Source organism: Monodon monoceros, unplaced genomic scaffold (assembly GCF_005190385.1).
Source record: "Monodon monoceros isolate NGI ecotype Baffin Bay Population unplaced genomic scaffold, NGI_Narwhal_1 Super_Scaffold_18, whole genome shotgun sequence".
NCBI classification, from domain to species: Eukaryota; Metazoa; Chordata; class Mammalia; order Artiodactyla; family Monodontidae; genus Monodon; species Monodon monoceros.
The window spans coordinates 168521981-168546249 of NW_021703774.1; the positions used below are offsets into that span (position 1 = coordinate 168521981).

At 48.0% G+C, this 24269-nt stretch overlaps 2 protein-coding genes across 4 annotated transcripts in view; one reads left to right on the forward strand and one right to left on the reverse strand.

The window, feature by feature from the left end:
- The window catches only part of SPATA21 (spermatogenesis associated 21), a 33508-nt gene extending 25430 nt beyond the window's left edge, over positions 1–8078 (forward strand). The window contains 3 exon segments of the mRNA XM_029227045.1: positions 4940–5115; positions 5931–6105; positions 6622–8078. Of these exon segments, the coding sequence (XP_029082878.1) occupies positions 4940–5115; positions 5931–6105; positions 6622–6679 (409 nt within the window). The 3' untranslated portion in view covers positions 6680–8078.
- The window catches only part of SZRD1 (SUZ RNA binding domain containing 1), a 31850-nt gene continuing 9564 nt past the window's right edge, over positions 1984–24269 (reverse strand). The window contains exons 1-4 of one of the 3 annotated variants that reach the window (XM_029228334.1): positions 15470–17470; positions 14156–14205; positions 12167–12421; positions 1984–10577 (exon numbers count right to left, since the gene is read on the reverse strand). In XM_029228334.1, the coding sequence (XP_029084167.1) occupies positions 10475–10577; positions 12167–12421; positions 14156–14205; positions 15470–15577 (516 nt within the window). In that variant the 5' untranslated portion in view covers positions 15578–17470 and the 3' untranslated portion in view covers positions 1984–10474. Of the gene's footprint in view, positions 10578–12166; positions 12422–14155; positions 14206–15469; positions 17471–24269 lie in introns of those variants that run through there. The other 2 variants (XM_029228333.1, XM_029228330.1) reach the window with 2 other exon arrangements.

The window sequence follows — 24269 nt, forward strand, 5'->3', positions numbered from 1 at the left end:
TATTCTAGGTCCTTTGCATTTCTATATAAATTTTAGGATCAGTTTGTCAATCTCTATAAAAGAGCCTGCTGGTATTTTGTTGGGATTGCATTGAATCTATATGTTCATTTTGGGAGAAATGACATCTTAATAATAACAAGTCTTTCAGTCCATGAACATGGTATAACTCTTCACTTATTTAGGTCTCTAATTTCAGCAGGATTTTGTAGTTTTCAAGATATAGATCTTTTACATATTTTGTTGAATATATCCATAAGTAGTGATAAGGTGCTGAGAGTTTAGACCTCTGCAAAGCATGAGAGTTCATGGTTAAGAAGTTTAAAAAAAAATATATATATATATATATATATCCATAAGTATTTCATATTTTATACTGTTGTAGATGTTTCCATTTTCCTATTGCTCATTGCTGGTATTATAGAAGTATAGTTTATTGTTGTATATTGATCCTGTATCCTATGACCTTGCTAAATTCACTTATTAGTGCTGGTAGCTTTTTATAATAGATTTCTTAAGATTTTTACACACACAATGATGTCATCTGTGAATAAAGACAGCTTTACTTCTTCCTTTCCAATCCATTAGCATTTATTCCTTTTGCTTGTTTTATTGCACTGGCTAAGACCTTAAGTAAAACAAAAGTGATGACAGCAAACATTTTTGCCTCGCTCCTGATCATGGGGGAAGCAATCAATCTTTCGCCATTAAGCTTGATTTTAGCTGTAGGATTTTCGTAGATACTTCTATCACGTTGAGGAAGTTCCTTTCCATTTCTAGTTTGCTGAGAGTTTTTATTATGAATGGGAGTTGAATTTTGTCAAATTCTTTTTCTGCATCTTGAGATGATTATAAGGTTTTTCTCTTACATTCTGTTACTATAGTAGATAAAACTGATTTCTCAATGTAAACTAACTGCATTCTCTGGAAAAACTCCACTTAGTTGTAATGTATTATCCTTTTAATATATTACTGGATTCAACCTGCTATTTTGTTAAGAATTTTGGCACCTACGTTCAAAGGATACATTGGTCGTTAACTTGCTTTTTGGGTGATATATAGTGTTCCTATTAGTATAATGCTGGCATCATAAAATGAGTTACGTGTTCTCATGTCCTGAAAGAGTGCATGAAATCTTGGTATTCAGTCTCCTCTAAAAGTTTGACAGAACTTACAGTGAAGCCGCTTGGACCTTATTTTCTTTGTGGGGAGGCTCTTTTGTTTTGTTTAATTGAAGTACAGTTGATTTACAATGCTTCAGGTGTACAGCAAAGTGATTCAGTTACATATATACATATGTTCTTTTTCAGGTTCTTTTCCATTATAGGTTATTACAAGATATTGAATATATTTCCCTGTGCTATACAGTAGGTCCTTGTTGTTTATCTATTTTCTACATAGTAGTGTGTATATCTTAACCCAAAGTCCTAATTTATCACCCCCCCACTTACCCCTTTGGTACCAATTAGTTTGTTTTCTATGTCTGTGAGTTTACTTCTGTTTTGTAAATAAGTTCATTTATATCGTTTTTAAATTTTCCACATACAGGTGATATCATATGATATTTGTCTTTTCTCTGACTTCACTTAGTATGATAATCTCTAGGTCCATCCATGTTGCTGCAAAAGGCATTATTTCATTCTTTTTTTATTCCATTTTATATTTTATCATCTTTATCCAGTCATCTGTTGATGGACATTTGGGTTGCTTCCATGTCTTGGCTATTGTAAATAGTTCTGCTATGAACATTGGAGTGCACGTATCTTTTTGAATTAGAATTTTCAGCTTTTCCAGATATATGCCCAGGAGTGGGATTGCTAGATCATATGGTAACTCTATTTTTAGTTTTTAAAAGAACCTCCATACTGTCTTTCATAGTGGTTTGTGCCAATTTACATTCCCACCAATAACGTAGCGGGGTTCCCTTTTCTCCACACCCTCTCCAGGCTTTCTTTCTTGAATATTTCTGGCAGTTACTTCTACATAATATGGATGTACTACAATATTTTGGTTAATGATTTTTAGACTTGTATCTACTGACTTCTTGTTATGGTAAGAATTTAGCTGTCTGATACAACTATCCCCTCAGCTCCTCCTTCCCCATTCAAATATATTATCATTTTTTTACTAAATATTTGGGGTTTCTAATATTATGGCTACACAATTATTCATAGCTGAGCATTTTTTATATAATGATTTCATTTCCTTTCTTATTTTTTCATTTCCTAAAAGTTGACAATTGCCTTTTTTTTTTTTCTTTGTACTCACTGACAATTCTTGTACCTTCCTAGAGCTTCTTTTTCTTGGAGGCATTTTCTAAATAATTCCATTTTTCTCATTTTTGGATTAATTTCTTCTTAGGCATGCTGCAAAGCCGTCATCTTGGGAGTCTGTTGTCATCCTAGGAATTCTTTCTTCCTTCCCTCTGATTGGAATTCTGTCTACTGGATCACATGTCTTACTTTTCCTTGATTTGCTTACTCTTTCTTGGTTTGATTTGCTTAAAAAAAATAATAACGGGAGCATGTTTCACCAGTAGCTTTTTGGGGTTAGAAAGGCAGTAATTCAGCGACAGATATGGGAATGCCAGCCCTTGAAATTTCTGTCTTTTAAGCTATAGTGATCCAATCTAAACTGGCTGTCCTCTATGGCAGTTGCACTGCCATTGTGGGATCTCCCTTCACCATCTTCCTTTAACTTTTGTCTTTCTCCTGTGTTAGACCTCTTATTTTCTGTATGTATATCTTCCTTTTCTTTTTGGTTTATGCCCTCATTTTGGAAGAACATGCCCTCCAGTACCTTCTTGAGAAAGGATGAATGGGAGGCATGAGTTTTGAGATTTTGTATGTCTACAAAAGTGTTTATTCTACCACCACACTTACTGAATAATTTAGCTAGGTACAGAATTCTAGATTGGTGTATTCATTAAGGAATAGACCCCAATGTACTACAGTTCAAACAATATAGTTTATTTCTCTCATATTGATGGCTTGGAGGAAGCAGGCAGGAAGGCAAGGTTGCTCAAGCACCCAGTTTCTTTCCCACTTATTCTTCCACCATTCCCTAGGTCAATCCTAAGCCAATTTACCAGCAACACATCTAAATTCAAGCCCACAAGAAGGGGAAGGAGAGGAAGTAGAGAGCAAGCAATTTCCTTTAAAATTGCGACTGAGAAAGTTGCACACACTCTGCTCATGTCCTGTTGACCCCTGTGGGGTGAAGTTATTTCCTAGTCCATCTTTTTACTCAGGATGCTGTCTTTTCAGGTTCTAATTTTACACAGGGGTCTAGATCCAATCTCCATTTGAGGGCTCTGGTATTCATTTTCTATTTTCTCTGTGTGAAGCTCATTAAAACCCAAAATTCCAGGCTTCAGGGATAGGCAGAGGTCCTAGCAGAACCACCTGCTTAAGCCCTAAGGGCTTCCTAACACTCTGAGTAGCATGCCTAGCCTTCATCACTGTCTACAAAGTCTCAGGTAGTCTGGCCCTCCCATCTTGCTGCCCATTTCTACCCCCTTCTCCCTCACACACAAGCTCTAGCACCTCTCTTCTTAGAGCTCACCAAGCTCTTTCGCACCTCCTGGCCTTTTCACAAGCCATTCCCTCTGCCTGAAAGAGGCTTCTTCCCGATATCCACTTAGCTTGCTTCCTCCCCTCATTTTGCTCAAATGCCACCACCTCGAGACTTTCACTGACCACTATGGACAAAATAGCTCATCACTACCTCCTACTCAGCTTTTACTTTCCCTCAGAACACCCATCACTCCCCACATGGTACCATAATTTATTTACTTGTTCATGGTCCGACTCTCCCACTAGATATGTGCCTAGGTAGTTGATTTAAAAAGTGATACCAGGGAGCAGAAGTGAGGGAAGGGACATGAACACAGAAGGAGGAGGAGCCAATACAATGATGTGCTACTGAGTCAGCCATCCCCAGGATCTTCTGACTATGAATGGTGGCTCAGAACCATCAGGGGAAGAGACAGGAGCCTGTATACCTCAGCTGCTGGTTCCTTTGTCAAGGGTGCCCCACACAGGTGTTTAACTCCCCTGCACTTCTGGGGCGCATATGTGTCAGAGAGGCTCTGGAGCAAGCAGCAAGAGGTAAGATCTGAGGTGAGACTGGGCCAGGTTGTCCCTGTGCAGAGCTGGTTGAGGCCCACGTAGAAGTGGTTGCTGTGACAGTGGCTGGACTAAGAGGTGGGGCTGAGAGATGACACAAGGACCTTATATGAATATCTCCTGCACTGCTCTTTCCCAAGCATTTAGGTGAGTGGCCAGCATACAGTAAACACTCAATAAATATTTGAATGAATGAATGAATGGTGCTGCAGTCTAGTGGGGAAAAGGCAAGTAGTGATGAGTTAAGAGTATTAAGTGGGCTGTGATAGGGTTAAGTACAAGTTGTCAGGGGGCCTATAGTGGGAGCCTAACCCGTCTATTGGAGGAGAGAAGACTTTCTGGAAGAGATGGCCTTTAAACTGCGATCTGGAAGATGAGGAGGAGTTAACTGCACAGCTGGCTTACAAAGCACTTGCACATCTAAGTAAAAATACCAGTGATAGAAATCATGGGCAACATTTACCAAGCTCTTTCCTTGAGTCAATTTGCTGAATGCTTAATGGGTCTTGTTATTTAATCTTTGTTTTTAACCCTATAAAAAACGCTGACTGATCTGCTTAGAGAAGTCAAGTGACTTCCAATGACTGGCAGAGATAACCATTTCCCCCCACTTTATAGGGGTGACCGAGACCCAGAGCAGAGCAGTGACTCGCCCACAGTTACAGGAAGTTAATGGTTGAGCCAGGACTAAAACCCAGATCTCTTGTGGCCCTGCTCCTGAGCTGGCCTGACAGAACAGGGGCTCAGAAAGAGTGAGGGAGGAGGAGGGTGAATTAAACACGGCCGGGCTGAGCTGGGTGGCACTGCCTCCCCAGCTATTACCAGAAGAAGCTGAAGGAAGGCACCTGTAAGGCCCGAGAGATGGAACCGGCCATTGGCTGGCTGCAGTCCCAGAAGAAGCTTCCCTACAACCCGCAGCAGGCAGACACCCTGGAAGTCCCAGAGCGAAGAGCCCTCAGGATCCTGAGCCAGCTGAAGCAGCAGAGCTATGGTGAGGGCCCTGGGTGCCACACAGCCAGGCCCAGGAGCTGAGACATGGTTTCCCACTTCGGGCTTAACTGTGTGGCATCAGCCAGCTGGCTGATAATCACCACCCATCTCCAGCCTTCCGCACACCCTTTCCCCTGAGCCTTAGCCCTGAGCACAGGTTGGTCCCAAGAGCCTGGACTGAGAAGGAAGAGTGCTTAGCAATCCCACCTCATCATTTATTGAGCACCCTCTGGGGTCACTCACTATGCTAAGCCCTTTGCAGACATGCTAGAATTTAATCCTCATAATCACATACTTACCCCACGTATTCACGATGAGAAAACTGAAGTTTAAGCAACTTGCCCAAGGTCCCACAGGTAGCACGTGTCAGAAAGGGGAGATTATACCCAGGTCTGACTCTAAAAGCTGTGCTCTTTTCTCTGGGCAAGGTTACCTTCCCGTAATAGCAGACTTCTACTGTGTGCCAAGTGATGGGCTAGAAGCTTTCTAGAGTCTTTAGAGTGTGCCTATCAGACTCTGCCAGGACTCATCCCAAAGCCATGTGCTCCTTTTTAAGCAGGTATTAGCCCTTACACTGTTCTCAGCATTTAGCCGAGTGCTTTGCATGTATTACCCCTTTAATCCTCATCATCAACTCTGAGGCGGATGCCACCACCAGCTCCAGCTTATGCAGAAGCTCAGAGAGGTTAAGTTACTTGCCCAAACCCACCCAAGTCGTTACGTGGCAAAGCTGGGATTTCACATGGGTCTGCCTGCCTCCCAGCACTGGACGTGCTCTGAAACATTCCCCTCTCCTGCCTCTGCCACCTTTGCCAGTTGCCAACCTGCAAAGCCCCTATGCCCAGGTGCCTTGCATCCCGCTCTGCCCGAGGCTGGACAATACGGTCCGCCGGAAGCAGGGCAGCCACTACATGCTGGAGCTGTGTACTCCCACCAGCCTGGGCCCTGACACCCGTAGCCTCTTCTTCCAGACTAGATCTCAAGGAAGCAGGTGGGTACCCAGAGGGCAGGGACTGCAGCCCAGGCCCATCCACCTCCTTCCTTATGAAGTCCCTGGCCTAACCCAAGGGGAATCCATCCTTCCAAGAGATGCCTCACAGACTGTTGTTCCAGGGAGGAAAAAGGGGAAAGGATGGAAGGGGGAAGAAACTAACCTTTGAGAGTCTGTGTCCCAGGTAGATTGTTCCTAAGTCAGGGTACTTACGCCTTTCTGTGCCCGGGACTCGGTAGCACTACCTGCCTTTCTCATGCAGGGGGTTTAAGTCCTTTGCCTGAGTCTGATTCCATGTTAGGAGTAGTAGGAAACAGGCTTAGCAGCTGGGTGGAGGGAAGCTTCCCCTGCAGCAGTCCTCTTCCAGGCATCCTGGGATAAAAGAACACTGGACTTGGAATCAGGCCTCTGAGCCCGACTGCTGGCCCCATCACCTCCCTGGGAAGGACTCCTCTCCCCTTGGGCACATGGGGTGGCTCACTTCCTCCCACCCTTCTCTTCCACCTCTCTCCCTAGGGAACCCAGCTCTGACAGCCGAAAGTGGCTCAGTTCTGTGCCGGCTCGAACCCACTGACCCTGCGGAGTCCTAACTCTGGGCAGCTTAGCAATCAGGGCCTGCAGACGGACGGGTCATCAGGCAGGGACTGCTGCTGGATTTTGCTTTTGTGGCCTGGTAAGCCAATAAACAACAAGAACCTCAGCCTCTGTGCCTGGTGCCAGGGAAGGCCCCAGGTTTTCACCCTTCCACTCGGCTCTCAGAGTGGAGGGCCTCAGCCTCCCTCAGGCTTCGGAGCCCCTGAAGCAAGACTCGCCTCAAAACACCGCCGAGAGTCAGGAGTCCTGCTAGAGGTGGCCCTGGGTTCAAAGTCTTGACCTCCTGTGCACTCTCAAAGCACAGAGCTGGGACTATTCTCAGATGGGTGTCTCCACGCCTTGGACTAGGAGTCCCACAAGGGCAGGAATTCTCTTTCCCACTTGCTTGAAGGGAATGGTGAACATAAGGGAAGTACCTGGGAAAGACCCTGGCCCCTAAAACGGACAGACCCTGTGGAAGGGCAGTAGGGGCCTCAGCCATGCTCTCACCAACAGAGGGCCAGGACCCAGGGGTGCCCTTCCCTTGGAGCCTAAGCATGTGGGTCCGTGGCCCCAATCCATACACCACCCCAGTCCTATTACTCAAAGCGAGAGCCCCTCCCTAGGACTGAGCAGAGATAGCTTCCCAGTGGTTAAACAAGCAGCCACAGCAAGAGGTTAGGAGGCCAGAAACTGAAATGAGGACAAGGTTCTGACAAGTTTAAAACATGTATTTAAAATACAATTTATAAAATGCTTAATCTGCCAACTCAGGAGCCCGCAGTGCGGGGTGGGGTAGGGTGGGCAGCTACCCGCTAGACCAGCAGGGCAGGACTGCAGGGGTGCGGCCCTCCCTCCCATGCCCTTCTGTTCAGATACCCAAGGGGCCCATATGCACCCCTGGGATCACATGGCTGAAAACAGGACCCCAGAGGTTTCCAGAGTCTCTGCCTACCAGGGAGGCTGGGGCAGCCCTGCCGGCCCATCCCTGAGCAGAGCATCCCCAGATGGGGCAGAGCAGGGTACGGCTGGGCTAGACAGGGTGGGGTGAGGCAGTGGGCTCTGGAAGGGGCTGATGGTAGCAGATAGGGTGTTGCCTCCTGCCTGCAGGTGGGGAGCACCCTGACTGAGTGGGCGGAGAAGGGTTGGTCACCAGGCCCAGACCCCCAGCTCCTTTGGTTATAGGCTGACATCAGAGTAGTGGCTCATGGGAAGCAGTTAGCTGGAAGGTCTGAGGCCTGGCTCACGGAGTCAGGGAGGAGCTGGGGGAAGGGGACAGTACCATGAAGGCAGATAAAGGGGCAGCAGCCTCAGGTTTCTGCCCCCAACTCCCCTGGGGTTTTCCAAGCCAAAGCCTGCAGCTTACTTTTAAAAAATTAAAAAAAAAAAAAAAAAAAAAAGCACTTAAGGAAAGTTACAACTACCCCCCCCAAAAAAACCCCAAAACAACCACAAACACACACACAAAATCCAAACCGTTCTCTCATCTTCCCTCCCACCTCCCCCCAACACAATAGTTTCCTGTTTTCATTTCTTTCTCTTTAAAATGTTGCCTGTCACCTCTCCATCTGGGAAGCCAGGACATGACCGCTGGTGGGTGGTGGCAGGCACACAGCGGGCAGAGCCCCATCTTTGGCCGCAGGGAGGTGGGAGCATCAGTCCCTACTACATCCTTGATCCACAGACACCCATCGGCCAGCCTCCCCTTGGCTCCCACTAGAGGAGGGCAGCAAGAACAGGTGGTCCCGACAGCTGAGCAATCAGCACTTCTGGCCTTCCCACCTGGCCTACCTCTGTACCTTCTCCAACTGAAAAGGACAGTCTCATCTTGGGCCAGAAACCACTATTACATGAGGGATGGACACTATCCGTTTAGAATGTGGAAACTTGGTCAGGGCAGTGGAACTGTAAAGACAGCAGCAACCTTCTCCCTTGCCCACTCCTGGAGGTCACTTCCCCTCAGAACAGCAACGTGGGCACCATTTAATGTTCTGCGGGTTCTTACTGACTGAAGCTTTGTTCCACCTCTGCTCACGGACAATATCCTGGCTTCACGCAGTTATAAGCCTGTGCTATGGACTAGTTACTGACTTAACCAACAGCTGACCTTTCCTCCTAATGGGAAGATGTAGTGGGCCAAGGCTTGCTGGGCCCGGCTGACATCCCCACAGGGCAAGGCTGAGAGCCAGCAAACCAAAGGTGGAGCGAGCCTGCAAGACCTAGCTTGCCACCTTGGCCACTGCGAGCTGCCCTAATCACAAATGTCACACCAACCACTCCAAAACTCATCTGCTGAGCAAGGAGGCCGTCTGGCTGGCTGAGGGATATAAGGCGAAGTGCAACGGAAGAGATCGGACAGCCTGAGAGGGACCAGATTGTACACACACAGCTGCTCTGGGCTGGGCCCCCTAAGCCTCTTCCACCTCAAAGAGCCAAAGCAAATCTCCAGGCTCCAAAGACCGAGGGGAAACTGCCTTCATTCCAGGCCCTTGCTCTGGAAAGAGGGGTCGAGGGTAACCTAGGCCTATGGGGAACCGGTCTGTCATTACCAATCTTTGCAATGCACAGCTTGTCTTTCCCCAAATGTTATTCAGAATGGTCTGCTCCCAAGGTAGTGATTTCACAAGGGAAATGTACCGGGTAGAGTTACCGAGCTGATGCCATCAACAGAGATGGTGCTCCACAGACCCTTGAGAGTTCTAAGCCTTGCTGGAGTGGGAAGACCCACCTACCTTCTGACCACACTAGGCAGGAGGCTCAGAGTCCTGGAGTCAGACTCTCTCCTGGCTTTCCTTGTGCTGACAGCAAAATACTGAGCAAGGCTTGCAGCCTCACTCCTAAAGCCCGGGAGTGCAGCCTCACTCCCTGCCCTCTTCTAGAAGTAGTAAGCCCAGCTGGTAGGGAACCACCCTGAGGGGTTTTGGAAGGGAAAGTCTGTTCACTTTCCCTATCTCCCAAAATACTAAAGGTGAGGGGTTGGCACCCTCCCCAGGCTCTCTGAGCCTACAGAGCTGGCCCAGTCTCCAGGTAGGGCCCAGATGCTCTGGTACTTAGTTGGGGGGAGGGAGGTATAGGCATGGGGTGCTCATCTGTCCTGGGCTGCACAGCCCTGCCCCTTTTCTCGGCGGCAGTAGGAATACAGAAGCTAAGCTCACCAAAATCCTATTGGTTAATGTTTCTAGTGGATTGACCAGAAACATTTTTAAGTAGACTACCAAACTACCCTTTCTCAATTAAAAATTCATTAAACTGCTAAAACCCCTCCCATGTACTTTTTTTGCAAATCAAATATTCGTATAAACAAACAAAAATAGGAAAGAAAAAAAAAAAAGAAAGGATATCTTCAAATGGAACTTGCTTTTAAGTGATGAAGACATGCACTTGAGGGTGGGTGGACGGGAGTTCTCATTTGTGTTTTGAAATCCCAAATTAATGAGCATGATAAACTGTTATTGCTGGCACTGGCTTCACCCCAAGCGGCCAAGTGGCACTGTCTGACTCTACTCTGAGTCCTTGGTGGGTTCCCCCAACCCTCCTCTAACCCCCACCCTTTCCCTTTCCATGGACTTGGGACAGCCCTTGTAGAAGTGCCAATCACAGTGGGAAGGGGGGGAAAGGGAGGTCACAGTGCATGGGGTTCAAGGTCACAGTGGGCGGAGCAAAGGGGATCACAGTGCAAGTAAGTCAGGTCGTTCCCTCTGCTCAAGTCCAGCTGTCTGCCACGGCAATGCGACCCGCAGCGGACGACCTAGGAGGTGGTGACGGCGGTGGCGGCGGCATCCTTCCCTGCCCGCGTTTATCTGCGCTGTTTGAAGCCTTGTGATCCATCAGGACCCAGAGGCTGTCTGATCACATTGTTAGGCTGCCTGCTGTCTTCAGGTTGGGAGATCCTGGTTGGCCTGAAGGGAAGAAGATCAGAGTGAGGCCTGAAAAAGGGTATAAAAGAGGCCCCCAAATCTTAAAATCAACCAATTCTGCAGCTGGGGCAGAAGTCACAGTGGCTATTAGCCAACTCTGGCTCTCTGAGCCTGCTTCTCTGGCAAGCGGACTCAGTGCAGCTCCAAGCTGGGAAGCCCCTGGGAGCAGGTGGGGTGGACGGTCCATGTTCACCTCTAGCGCCTGCAGCACTCTTCCCCACAGGCTGGTTCGCCATCATTCACCGGAGGCAGAGGAAGTGCTCAAGGGCCCATCCTGTACAGAGGCAGTGACCATGGATAGCATATCTTCCACAGAACTTCATGGCACAGACTCCCCAGAGGTCGGGCCAAGGTAAAGACCTCTAACCAAGAGCTCATCAGAGTGACCTGGCTCCCGCCACTGCTGCTCTCCTGCTTCTCTCCAAATCATGGGATTAATGGTTGACTCACATTACTGTGGAAAACTAAAAGAAAATGAACTTTTTCTACTTTGCCAAATGAAGGCTTACAGGAGAGATAACAAGTCCATCAAAATAATGAAGGCATAGAAATAAGGTACAGATTAGCACTTCAAGTCCCAGAATACACCATCCAAGGAGGAGTCTCAAAGTTAGAAAGAGGCTGTTTCAACAAATACTGCTTTACCAGGAGGCGACAAACTTACATAATACAACCTCTAGGACTGCAAAGAAAAAAAATGCCAGGAATAGACAAGAATTTAGAAAATTCACAGAAACATCACAGTGGGCCATTATAAGACCCAAAAGATAACATCCAGAACCCACCACTTATTTAATTGCACAACAAATGGACGAGGCAGGTACGATCATTATCCCATTTTTCAGACTAGGCACAGAGGGGTTAAGTAGGTCTAAGTTAAGCAGAAGTTAAGTGGCAAAGGGGGACTTTCCCTCTGTAGCGCAGTGGTTAAGAATCCACCTGTCAATGCAGGGGACACAGGTTCGAGCCCTGGTCCGGGAAGATCCCACGTGCCGCGGAGCAACTAAGCCCGTGCGCCACAACTACTGAGCCTGCGCTGTAGAGCCCTCAAGCCACAACTACTGAAGCCCACATGCCTAGAGTCCGTGCTCTGCAACAAAGAGAAGCCGCTGCGATGAGAAGCCCGCGCACCGCAATTAAGAGTGGCCCCCACTCACCACAACTAGAGAAAGCACGCGGGCGGCAATGAAGACCCAACGCAGCCAATAAATGAATAAATAAATAAATAAATTTATATTAAAAAAAAAAAAGAAGTTAAGTGGCAGAGATGGGCTCAGACTGGCTGATTTTGACTCAAAGTCCATGCCTTTACCCTGTATGCCACACTGGCCCCTGGCGCCTGCAGAGGCAGCATGCCAGCAAAGTTTTCAGAGCAGTCCCGGAGCCAGTGCAGACAACAAACCAGCCCTACCAGCCTGGGTGGGCAGCTGCAGCCACGATGGTTCCAGCCGTGATTCTGCCTGCTTTTCACTACTCTGCAGGCAGCCAGCCCACTCTCCTCCTCCTCCTCAAGGTGGCCTGGTGGAGTGGTCAAGTCTGGCTGGCAGGTCACCCCTGCCAGCTACACTCACCGGTCGAGGATGGGTTTCTCTTGCTCCTCCTCGGGGCTGGCACTGCCCAGGATCCGCTTCCGGGCCTCCGCGTACTCTGCCTCCCGCTGTGCTAAGGACTTGACGGGAAGGGCTGGCCTGCTGGTGGAGTTGGGGCTGCTGACCACACCGTTGCTGGTGGGCCTCTTGAGGATGCGAATCTGTGGAGGGGGCCCCGTGGGAAGGCTATCGTCCTGAATCACAATGGGCACTTTGGGAGGAGATTTGGATTTCCTGCTGACAAAGAGCAAACACAGCTTCACAAGTCCTACCCTTGACTACAGAGGCCCCATCCATGTCCCATACCCACCCCTCACCACTTTTCTCTCCCTCCCCCTCCTAATTCTATTCGTTATTCTCTGGCCTCTGACCAGACATCAAAATTCTCACTCTTCAAGAAGGGTTTCTCGAAAGAGCAACCTTGCCTATTAAGCTCACACAGCCCACAGGTCTGCTCCTCAGACCGAACCCCAGGCAAGGGGGGCAGGAACGCCAGCTCATTCTGGGACTTCTATCCCCGTGTTCGTCAAAGTCACATCAACCACTGTCGGGCCCCTGCGGCAAAACACCTCTTGTCCAGAATCCAATGGCCTCAGTTAAAACCCCAGCTTCCCTACACAGACCAGCGTGTAACAGGCCAGTGCGGTGGGAGCCCCTTAGCTTGGGGATCAGCAAAGTGTTCACTCCCAGTCAAGGTCCCACAACATGCGCTCAGACCAAACACTCCAGCTCCGCCGTCCCTGCCTGGCATCAAGACAGGATTTACCAAACTGCCTCAGCCTCTGGTGAGTGTCCTGTGCCTCCCAGAGACAAGCTACTCCAGACACTGGATGGCCTCTTCAGAAGAGTTTCTGAGCAGAGACCCCTCCCTCACCAGGGCTCTCTGGTCTGCTGGACGCGGCGGGGCTGGGGTCAAGGACGACCCTGGAAACAGTGCTTGGCAGTGCTCAAAGGAAAAGCACTGTCCAAGGCTGGTAGATGTGCACATCGGGCAATGTGTCCACAAGGGGAGGAGGAAAACGACACAGGAAGGGGAAGAAACAAAAGCCACAGGAGAACAAGGGATCCAGGCAGGAACAGCCACCCCTCAACAGCCACAGAGACCCTCCCCAGAGCAGTCAACTAGCTTCTCTTCAGAACCAAATAGCGCTCAGGGGCCTGTTTTCAGAGCCTTGGTTGTCAGGAGGAGTAGGTACTGGAGGGCTGCTGCCAGGGGGGCTGGAACAAGTCTTGGGTGGGACAGGACAGCATGGCCAGGGGACTGTAACCAGGCGCTAGTGTCGTTGCTGAGATGAGCAGACAGACAAGGAGCCAGGACTCGGATCACAGAGGCAGGGAGCCAGGAAAGTCAGCAGACGGGCAGGGCACCCCCAGTTCCCTGGGGATGACTGTGCAGCTCATCAAGCAAGTCCAGAGAGGCCCCCCCCTCCTCCCTGCCGCCTGTCCCTGCGGGAAGCTGACAGGTTACCAGGACAAAGACAGACTGCTGAAGTCAACTTTCACCTGCTTCGGAAACCCACTTCCTCTGCTGCCTGGGTGGGGGAAAAAAGCTATCCTTAAAGGTCTTGAAGGATTCCCAAGAATCTTTTCTTCTAGGATACCCTCGTAATGCCCCAAGCCACCAAGTCACGGAGGGCCCAGGGAAATCATCTGTCCAACCTCCTCGTGTCACAGAGAGAGAAAGTGATGTCCAGAAAGGGAAACAACTTGCTCCAAACCTCAGAGTCAGGCCTCAAGCCGAAGCCTTCTGACTTGTCACCCCCCACCTCACACAGGGTGCCCACTAAGGCAGGAGGCAGGTGCAACACTCCAGCCTCACTGCCAAAGCCGCAAGCCACCGTGTCCCTAAGGGAAGGGTTCGCTGCCCAGGAGCCTGACCTGCCTGTATCTAATGGCCAGCTGGAGAACACCACTGACTGCCCAGCTCTCACGGCAGAGAGCATGGGCCCTCAGACCAGACAGCAGCCTTACCTCTCCTTTTGTGTGATCTTCAGTTTTTTTTCCAACCGTCTGTCTATTTCCTAGAGGAAAAAAATGTATATAAAAAGTGGAAAAAAATCTCTCTCAAATAAAAACTTACGTCTTTATTTTCAGAGCTAAGGGCACTGTCCTTTCTGACCAGGGACATTACTGTGTCCTTTGAAGTAACGGATGCAGCCCTCCCTTTATGAGACTCCGGGATTTGGGGCTCTGACTCCCTGCAGGTTCATCTCCCTCCATCCCCGTGGCTGCGGTGAGAGTTCTAGACCGCATCATTCAGCTGGGTTCTTTGCATGGCCTCCAACTAGTCTCCTGGTCACCAATCAGTCCTTCACAGAGCCAGTCGTATCAACTTTCCAAACGTAAGTCTGACTGTGTCACTTCCCCACTTAAAACACTTCAACTGCTTGCCAGATCCAGTCCAAGCTCCTAAGCATGCCTCGCCCACACATTCCCTTAGCTTCTGTTCCTGTGCTACACCACAGCAAAACCGAACTGTGGCAACCCCCAGAACCCAGCGTGCTGATCCGCCTGCCTGCAATCTCCGCCTCCTTGCAAACTCCCATTTATCCTGCAACGCCCAGCTTGAATGTCCACCTCTTCTTTCTGAAGTCTTCTTTGATCCCATACAGTTAATCACCTGCTCCTCAGACATAAGCTCTCCCTTTCACATTCCTTCATGATCATATGTGTCACATATTTTATGATCTATTTTTCTTACTCGTATGGACTTGAACTGTGAGTAGCACCTAGCAAAAGGCCTAGAACAAAACAGAAGCCTAACATCTGTGGAACTGGATGGAAGTCAGAGTCCTCAGGCACTCAGCACCAGGAGCTCCTCCACAGCCTCGTGTACGAGCCTCCATGCACGGGACAGGGAAGCTGTGCACAGAGCACAGCCCAAACCTCCAGGCTCCTTGGCTGTCCCACTGCTTTTTCTTAAAAAACGTTCCACCAACCTGCAAGGGCAAGACCATCCAGCTACTGGATTATGCAAAATTATGTATTTCTCTGGAGAGTAGATCTATAACAGTGGTTCTCAACCAGGGGTGACTTTGTCCACCAGTACGTGTGGCAACATCTGGAGACATTTTTAGTTGTCATTACTGGAAGGGAGCTGCTACTGGCATCTAGTGGGTTGAGTCCACAGATGCCACTAAAATCCTACAATGCACAGAATAGCCCCACAGCAAAGAATTATCTAGCCCCAAATGTCAACAGTGACAAGGCTGAGAAACCCTGACTTATAAGATGGATGGGATTTTCAAAGGAGTCTGTTACTTGCAAAATGTTAAGAATGACTACCTTAGTAAAAAGTTTTTGAAATTTGCTAAGTTCCATCTCAGAGCTCAGCGTGTAGCTAGTTTTCACAAATGCTCTGTATTTCTTGTGCAGTTCAAGCTGGTTAACCATATTATTCAAATCTTCTACATTCTTACTGATTTGTTTGATCTATGGACTACAGAAAGAATCAAGAATTATTCCTTCTAGTACATTAAAGTTTATCATTGTGGAGTAATCTTCTTTACCTTAAAATCTATTATTTCACATTAATAAAGCTATACCAGTTTCTTTTTGGTTAGTATCCCCTGAAATGTTTTCTTCTCTTACTTCTTGTCTCTCCATGTCCTTATTTTAGTTTCCTGTAAGCAAGATGAAGCTAGCCTAACCGTATGAAGCTGAATTTAAATCGAGTCTGACACTGACACTCATTACGGCTGATGCTGAGTTGTGTTTAAAATTTTTTGCTTTTATGAAAGACCCACAGTATATTTAGGCAAGCACAACAAACTGTATTCTGAGGGCACCATCAACTCTCTGGAGGGGGTAGGAAGCCACAGAACAAAAACCTCTCACTCAAGCATGGAACACAAGTTGGCACCCGATGGCTGTTAAATGACTGAATAGAAATGGTGCACGGAGGGTAAGAGAATGGCCTAGATGTTTTCTGTGAACAGACAGACACGCACTCAAAGAGAATCTATGCCACAGCACAGTCAGTAATGTAATTCTTCTAAATTTTTGGATTAATAACAGTGTTACTGCCTGAGTAAATACTATGTTTCACATTAGTCTAATGCCCACTAGCTTTTATGGGCTTTTCACAAATAACGTGCAGTTTTAAAATTCCACACTATCATTCTGCTCCAATCTGAAGATGAGACTTCCTATTCAAGTTTCTCCATCATAAATGCAAGCTTTCACATCTGTGGGATTCAGGTGTCTTCAAACAGTCAAAATCAAATGCCTCCACAGGCGGGCAAGTAACCAAACTCCATAAGCAGGCAGCACAGTGAGGGGGTGCGGGGCTGTGAGGCACCAAAGAACACTCGTTCCCCCTACGGGACACGGCCAGGGCTGCTATTTTAGGAGATTTTTATGGGAAAGCTCTAAATGTTTAAACGTCATTATATGAACTCTGGCTTTCATATCTCCTTAAGGGCCAAATAAGACAAGAGGCAAATGGGCCTAACACGGTAGCTGATTTTTTAAAACACTGTGGAAAAACACACATTACAGTGGCTGAATTTGACAGGTCGCATCCGGGTTTCCTCTCAGGAAGGCAAACTGCTTCCTTCTTTCTCTAAGGCCTTAGGGAAGACGCGGAATCTGCCCAAGCCCAGCAAATACAGCTCGGGTGGAAAGAAGCCTTTCAAGAGGGCACACGGACTATAATGCTTAATGGCTGTCAATACACTCCCAAACACTCATTTTCTGGCACACCAACTGTTTGATAAACAAAGTAGCTTGTATCCGTCTCTGTCAGATGAAGGCAAGTTGCTCAGGGAGGTTAAGGAACTTAGCCAAGGTCACAAGGTGTACATCATGGAGGCAGCCCTAGAACTATGGCCTCTGGAGGCCCTGTCCCGTGCTGCCACACCCCCAGGAGTGCTCAAACCCTTGGAAATGCTGCTAGAGTCATTAGATATTGATCCCCTCTTCCATATAGCCCCCGAATCCTACACTGCTCTCTGGCACTCCAATAACTAATACTCCCATCAATTTCCATCGCGTCAGACAGGATGGTTTATCAGAGTTGAAGAATTCTTCCATCAGATGAGAGGACAAGATATGAACCCAACAGCTCTGGTGGAAAGTGGATCCTGGCCACCTCCAGATGGCCAGCTGTACACCAGCATGCTCAGCGCCGTCCAAGCAGGAGAGGGGTGCTCTGCCAGCAGCTAGAGAGGGCACTGCATCTCACTCTGGAGTCTGTCCAGGTACCATGAGTCAGTCCATTCTCTCCTTGGACAAGGCTTTGCAATCAATCTGCTCTCAGACTCATGCTCTGAAGAGCTGGACCAAGTGGAAACTTTCCTACAGGGTGCACTACAAGGAGAATGCTTGTCTCCTCCAGAGATGCAATAGCCCAAAGGAATTAAACAGGCCTCAGAATGTGTGAGGAAGCATCTAGATGTGGGCCCCAACAAAGAATCTAGTTATCTAAGGGCACCTTCTCGTTTTAAAAGGATGCACAGAGGCCCGGCCCAAGGTCAAGGCTCCTGTGTTAGAGGACCAAGGACTTCCGTGTCAGTGAAAGAAACCCATACGCTCATCACTTTATAACTCAGCTCTGAGTGAGAAAGCGTCACCGGGACACAAGGCAAGTTTTAGGGGATAAGCAATCAGAGGGGAGGTGTTAAGAAAGTTTGATTTCCTATGGCTTCTCCTTCCAGAAAAGCTCTTTGTTTGTCAAGTAGCATTGAAGAGACTCCAGAAGATGATGCTCTCTGCTAAGTGGGGTGGCCACCTCTCTTTGGGTCAAAATTCTAAACAAAAGATCTCTTGTTACCAAGCACAGGTATCACTCCTCCTGTGGAGCTACCCCTCTACAAAAATGAGGTACATGCTTCTTGGTCTGAGAGAACAAGCGAAACCATAAAGAAAGCAAGCATGGGGGGAGCAGGAGGTCATGAAGAGCCACAGTGGGGAGCAAGGTGGTTCTGGATGGGCTCGTCCTCATGGGCGGCAGGGGAAGGCCACAGCCACAGCCACCGGGTGAGCGACACGAGACATCAACATCTGCAAACTCAGCTCACCCAGGGAAGCAGCATAGCCTCACTGGCTGCCGGGGACCTCAGCCTTGCGATGGTTATGCTCACATGAGCTCCAGCAGAGAGCTGGGAATGGAAGCATGGGAGGGGAGGAGATGCCTCAAACAGCCCAAGCCGTGACCCAGCCACAACCTTCAAAAGGAGCAGAGGCAACCAAGAGGACCAGGATGTATGTGCAAGGACAGGCAGACTACAGTGAGAGCCTCACTCCTGTAACACTAAGAGGAGCATGAGGAAGGAAAAAAGAAAAGTGAGAAGGTTAAGAGGTGAGGAAAAAAAGGCAGAAGAGAGAAACAGATAGGTTATTCTGGGCCTTGGTGCAAAGTACAGCAAGTACAGCACCATTACAGCTCACTGTCCCAAAAAACAGACTTTACCAGCTCACCTAGGGATGGTGAAGCTGACTCATACTAGCCACACTCGTAGGAGACAGAGTGAACAAACCCCAATCCTGATCTGTTACACTAGGGGGGGTGGGAGGAGGTGTCCTGTCCTTTCCGGAGCCTGACCTCCGGCTACCAGCTCCCCAGGGCCCCCACCGCACGGTGTCCTGCTCCACCACAGCACCCCTCTCGCTGGTAACCCAAATCCTCTGGTCACCAATGCAGCCAGCACAACTCCAAAGAATCCAAGTAATCTTGTATTGAATGGAGGTCTAAGAGGTCTTGGCTCTGAGTTAGGAAATAACATCCTTTTATCAGCAACAGTTACTATTTAAGTGACTTTTCCGGGGCAATTTGCCTCTCTTTGTCAGTTTCCATTTCAGAAGAGGATCTTTTCTGATTTTCCTCTCAGATTCAAGGAATTAATAACTGGTCTTGGGCTCCCTGTGAACCACTATGCCCCACAGGCTCATCTGGTCTCGTCCAGCTATCCCAAATTGGGGAGCACATATCTACAAGCAGACCACTGGGGGGATCTGAAGAGACAGGAGTCCTGAAAGTACAAGTGTTTCTCTCAGAACCAGAGCCTGACCGGTCCTGATGAGAAGCAAAGAGAAGACGCTGTCAAGGAGTTGATGGTGAGACCACCTTCCAAGTACGTTCTGGCTCCCGAACTCCCACCATAGCAGGAAGTGCCCAAGCAGGGCCTAATGTCTTTAAGTTTTGGGCAGGACATCAGCGTCCATTCCCCTGGCTAAAAGACTGCCTGTGTCAGGGCCTCCTGGAGAGCAGTCTCCCCAGAAAGGTGCCTGTGTCTCCATGCCACACACAAGGATGGGATTCTGGCTCCTTCCACGAGGGCCTCAATTTCATTCAGGAATAAAGCAAAAAGAATTCATGGGGAGAACCAGCAAAATCTGGTCTAAAACCGGATGAGAAGGTCTCTGTAACTTTTAAAGTGCACCACTGGTCATTTCAAGTCCAGATGTGCAATCCATAGAGACTCTTCCAAACAACCTTCATATCGACGTGTGTAACTCCGTGCTTCATCCCCGCCTTGTTTCTCTACATCAGTGGCATGGCAGTGACACTGTCCTGCCCCAGTGGGACTGGCCGTCTCCAACGCTTCTGCTTATTCTACCTCCCCCGACTAGCTCCAGGGAGGGAAGCACCCAAAGTCGTACCACCCCAGGTTTGATTTTACAGGGGTGCTTCAGGATTACTGTCAAGTTCAGAAAATCAACTCAACTCCTGAGCAAACATGATTGGGTAATTCAGAAAAAGCAAAAGGCAGAAATCAGAAGTTGAGACACAAAGAAGACCTGTGGGGGCACAGCTAGGCCATCAGCTGCCTTTTTAATACAGATGCAGGTTAGTCTGTTTGAAGGTTCCATTTCCCGCAAAACATTCCTCCTTCCTCTGTTACTCCCACAGCAAGGAAAACATTCCACTTTAATTACGTGGGCCACTGTAGGGCACAGGATATAGTTCTAAAGCTCCCTCCCTAAGGAAGTCTACGCTTTGTTAATGTATCTCAAGGCCATTTTCCTTTTGCTTTACGGTGATAAAAAAAGCTGGAGACAAGCATTTATGGAAAACCTACTATAAAGTAGATGTGCTAGAAGCTGGAAACCCAGAGATGAGTAAGGCAATCCCCGCTGATGAGGAGAGACTAGCCAGGTGGGAGAAGACAGGTAAACCACAGTTGCCACGTTGGTTGTATCAACAGTGTTTTGGAAAGAGAAATGAAGGCGGGACGAGCCTGCCATGAGAAGTCAGGGAAAGCTGCAGAAACTTAAAGGACTAGAGTTTCAAGGAGAAGAGAAGGGGCATAATAAAGTTGGGGAGAAAGAATGAAAACATGAATAGAGGGAAAGAAAAAAGGAACCCCAAATAAGATACTTCTTAAACGGAGATATTCAAATCTAGAAAGGTATTTGATAATGGACCCATCTCTCTTTTAAAAAAATCTAGGTTTGGAAAACCATCTGAGATTACTATAGCTGCAGTCAGCAATGGTTCTTATTATTTGGGGACTTCCCCGGTGGCACAGTGGTTAAGAACCCACCTGCCAATGTAGGGTACATGGGTTCAAGTCCTGGTCCAGGAAGATCCCACATGCCATGGAGCAACTAAGCCCATGAGCCACAACTACTGAGCCTGTCCTGTAGAGCCTTCAAGCCACAACTACTGAGCCCACGTGCCACAACTACTGAAGCCCGTGTGCCTAGAGCCTGTGCTCTGCAACAAGAGAAGCCCGCGCACCGCAACAAAGAGTAGCCCCCGCTCGCCACAACTAGAGAAAGCCCGCGTGCAGCAACGAAGACCCAAAGCAGCCAAAAAAACCCTCCAGAAAAACAAAAAAACAAAACATATCTGGTATCAACACTACTCAAAAAGCTACTGCATGGGCTTCCCTGGTGGCGCAGTGGTTGAGAGTCTGCCTGCCGATGCAGGGGACACGGGTTCATGCCCCCGTCTGGGAAGATCCCACATGCTGCGGAGCAGCTGGGCCCGTGAGCCATGGCCGCTGAGCCTGCGCGTCCAGAGCCTGTGCTCCGCAACGGGAGAGGCCACAACAGTGAGAGGCCCGCGTACCACAAAAAAAAAAAAAAACTACTGCATAAAATTAGTTGTAACTCCTAGGGCCAGCATGATATGAACTGGAAGAACTTAGGCACACCAGAAAACCACAAAAGGCTTTGGGGTGGTACACTGTAAAGACCAAACAATTCGTACTTGCTCATAAGGAACAACCACTTCCTGCTTTCTTTTCCAAGTTCGCTACAGCTTTCTGGACCTCTCTGCGCCTGCCCAGGAAGAGGGAATCCTTTGGGCACACTCTCTTCTGCACTAGATCCAGCTATACCACTCAGTGCAGTGGTGACCGCCACGTGTGGCTGGTAAGCACGTGACATGTGGCCAGTCCAAACTGAGACGTGCTTTAAGTTCCAAATACACAGCAGACTTCCCAGACTTAGTACAAAAAAAAAAGTGTAAAATAGCTCATTAATATATTTTCAATATTTATATGTTGACATGATACTACTTTGTATATACTGGATTAAATTAAAAATATTAAAATTAACCTCACTTGTTTCTTTATACTTTTCAAATGTGGCTTCTAGAAAAATTTTATATTACCCATGTGGCTTGCATGATACTTCTGTTGGACAACACTGCTTTAGATCTAACCCTAGAATAAGATGTGCCTCTGTTGTACATTTCATCTGTCGGCAACTAGTGACTGAGTGTCTTAAGGACCCAAGAGGCATGGTGTGTATTGATGTGCAAGACCTACTTTGGTGGGTCCTATCTGTCATGTCAGCATAACAGCAACTAGCACTCATCCAGCGCCCCATGTTTGGCTCAGGTCCTGCTCTGGGTAACATTCACCACCTCACTTCAATCCAGCTCTCTAAGCCCCACTGTCCCACTGAAACTGTTCTTGTCGAAGTTGCCAAAGACATGCAGTCATTGGCCAAAATCACTGGTAAATGCCAAATCTTCACTTAGCTGCGTTGGGTCTTCGTTGCTGCACACAGGTTTTCTCTGGTTGTGGCGAGTGGGGGCTACTCTTCGTTGCAGTGTGCGGGCTTCTCATTTCGGTGGCTTCTCTTGTTGCGGAGCACGGGCTCTAGGCACACGGGCTTCAGTAGTTGCAGCACACGGACTCACTAGTTGTGGCTCACGGGCTCTAGAGCACAGGCTCAGTCGTTGTGGCACACGGGCTTAGTTGCTCCGCGGCATGTGGGATCTTCCCGGACCAGGGCTCGAACCCGTTTCCCCTGCATTGGCAGGAGGATTCTTAACCACTGTGCCACCAGGGAAGTCCATTAATTAACTGAAGTAAGCTTTTATATTTAGAATGCATAAAGCATTTTCTTTATTCAGTCTCCAGACACTACTCTCCTGGTAGTTCCCTCTCACATTCCATATTTGATTTCTCCTATAACAAGATAGGTTCCTCTTCCTCTCCTGATCCCTTGAGGTTGAAGAGTTTGCCCCTTCTGTATCCAAGCTGGCTTATTAAGTGATCTCATCTAGTTCCACAGCTTTAAAACCATTGATACACAACTGCCAACCTGACATTCCCACTTGGATTTCAAAAGGTATCTCAACGTTTTGTGTCCAAAACCCAACTCTTGATTTTACCCAATCACCCAAACCTGCTCCTCCCACATTCCCTTTACCCACCCCATTTCAGCAATTCCAGTCTTCTAGGGATCAGGCCAAAGACTCTGCACTCATCTCGATGCCTCCTTCACACCCACATCAGCAAATCTTGTTGGTTCTATTTTCAAAAGGTACCCTGAATTTTCTCAACACTTCTGCTTCTGTGACCACCCTGGTCCAAATTACCAACAGCCCCTGAATGGTCAGTTGTAACAGTATCCTAATTAGTCTCTGTGCTTCCCTTCTTGCCCCTGAAGTTTATTTTACACACAGCAGCCAAAACTACCTTTTTAAAAACCAAGTTAACTTTCGTTTAACACCCTCACATGGCTTCCTATTTCAAGGCGATCTCCACCACGGCCTCCTATTCTCTACTGGATCTGGCTCCCTGCTACCTCTGACCTCATCTCTTGCCACTTTCTCTTTCATCCATTCCTACTAGATAAAATAAGCACAATTCAGCCTTAGAGCCTTTGCACTTGCGTTCCCTCTGCCTGCAATGTACTTCTGCAGCTTCTACATGGCTTGCTCTCTCAGCCTATCTTTATTTGAGAGGCCTTCTCTGACTGTTTTTTAGAAAAGGTACTCCTGGGGAATTCCCTGGTGGTCCAGTGGTTAGGACTCCACACTTTCACTGCCGAGGATCCGGTTTCAATCCCTGGTTTGGGAACTAAGATCCCGCAAGCCGCACAGCACAGCCAAGTTTTAAAAAAATAAAAATAAACAATAAAAAACAAAAAAGGTACTCCTGCCAGTCACTTTCTATGCTCCTTTATTTGTTTTATTTTTCTTCATTGTGTGTGTATATAAAATATTATTTATTATTTATTGTCCATCTTTCTGCACTAGAAAGTAAGCTTTATGAGAGTAGAAACTTCATTCACTACAGTTGTCCGGAGTGCCTAAAACAGTACCCAACACATAAGTCAAGGAGCAATCCTATGAAACAAGATTTTAGCGATACAGCCCCATTTTACAAATGATTTACAAACCAATTCAGAGGCGGTTATGTAACCTGACCATGGTTCCACAGCTACTATGGGGTGGAGCCAGAATATGAACTGGGTCTATCCGGATCCAAAGGCAGTGACACTCTCCATGTTCCAAATAAAATCTAAGGCTGCCTTAAGCACTTCACAGTAGTGGTGGTGGGAGCACACTCTCCACACACTTGCCACAGATATGTGTAAGGAAGGCACCAGGTCCTTCCTTCACCACCCTAATCCTCACCACAACTCAAGCGATGTACAGCACCCCTGCTGCACGCTCAGAGGTTAACTGACTTGCCAAAGGCTACGCAACTAGTAAGTGAGAGAACTGAACCCTAAACCTCAAGAGGAGGAAGCAAAAAGGTTCAGGAGTGTGGCTGGTGTGTGGCCGCAGGAACTAAGAAGTAGAATAAAGACTGACAGGGAGGGCTCCCCCGGTGGCGCAGTGGTTGATAGTCCGCCTGCCCATGCAGGGGATGCGGGCTCGTGCCCCGGGCCGGGA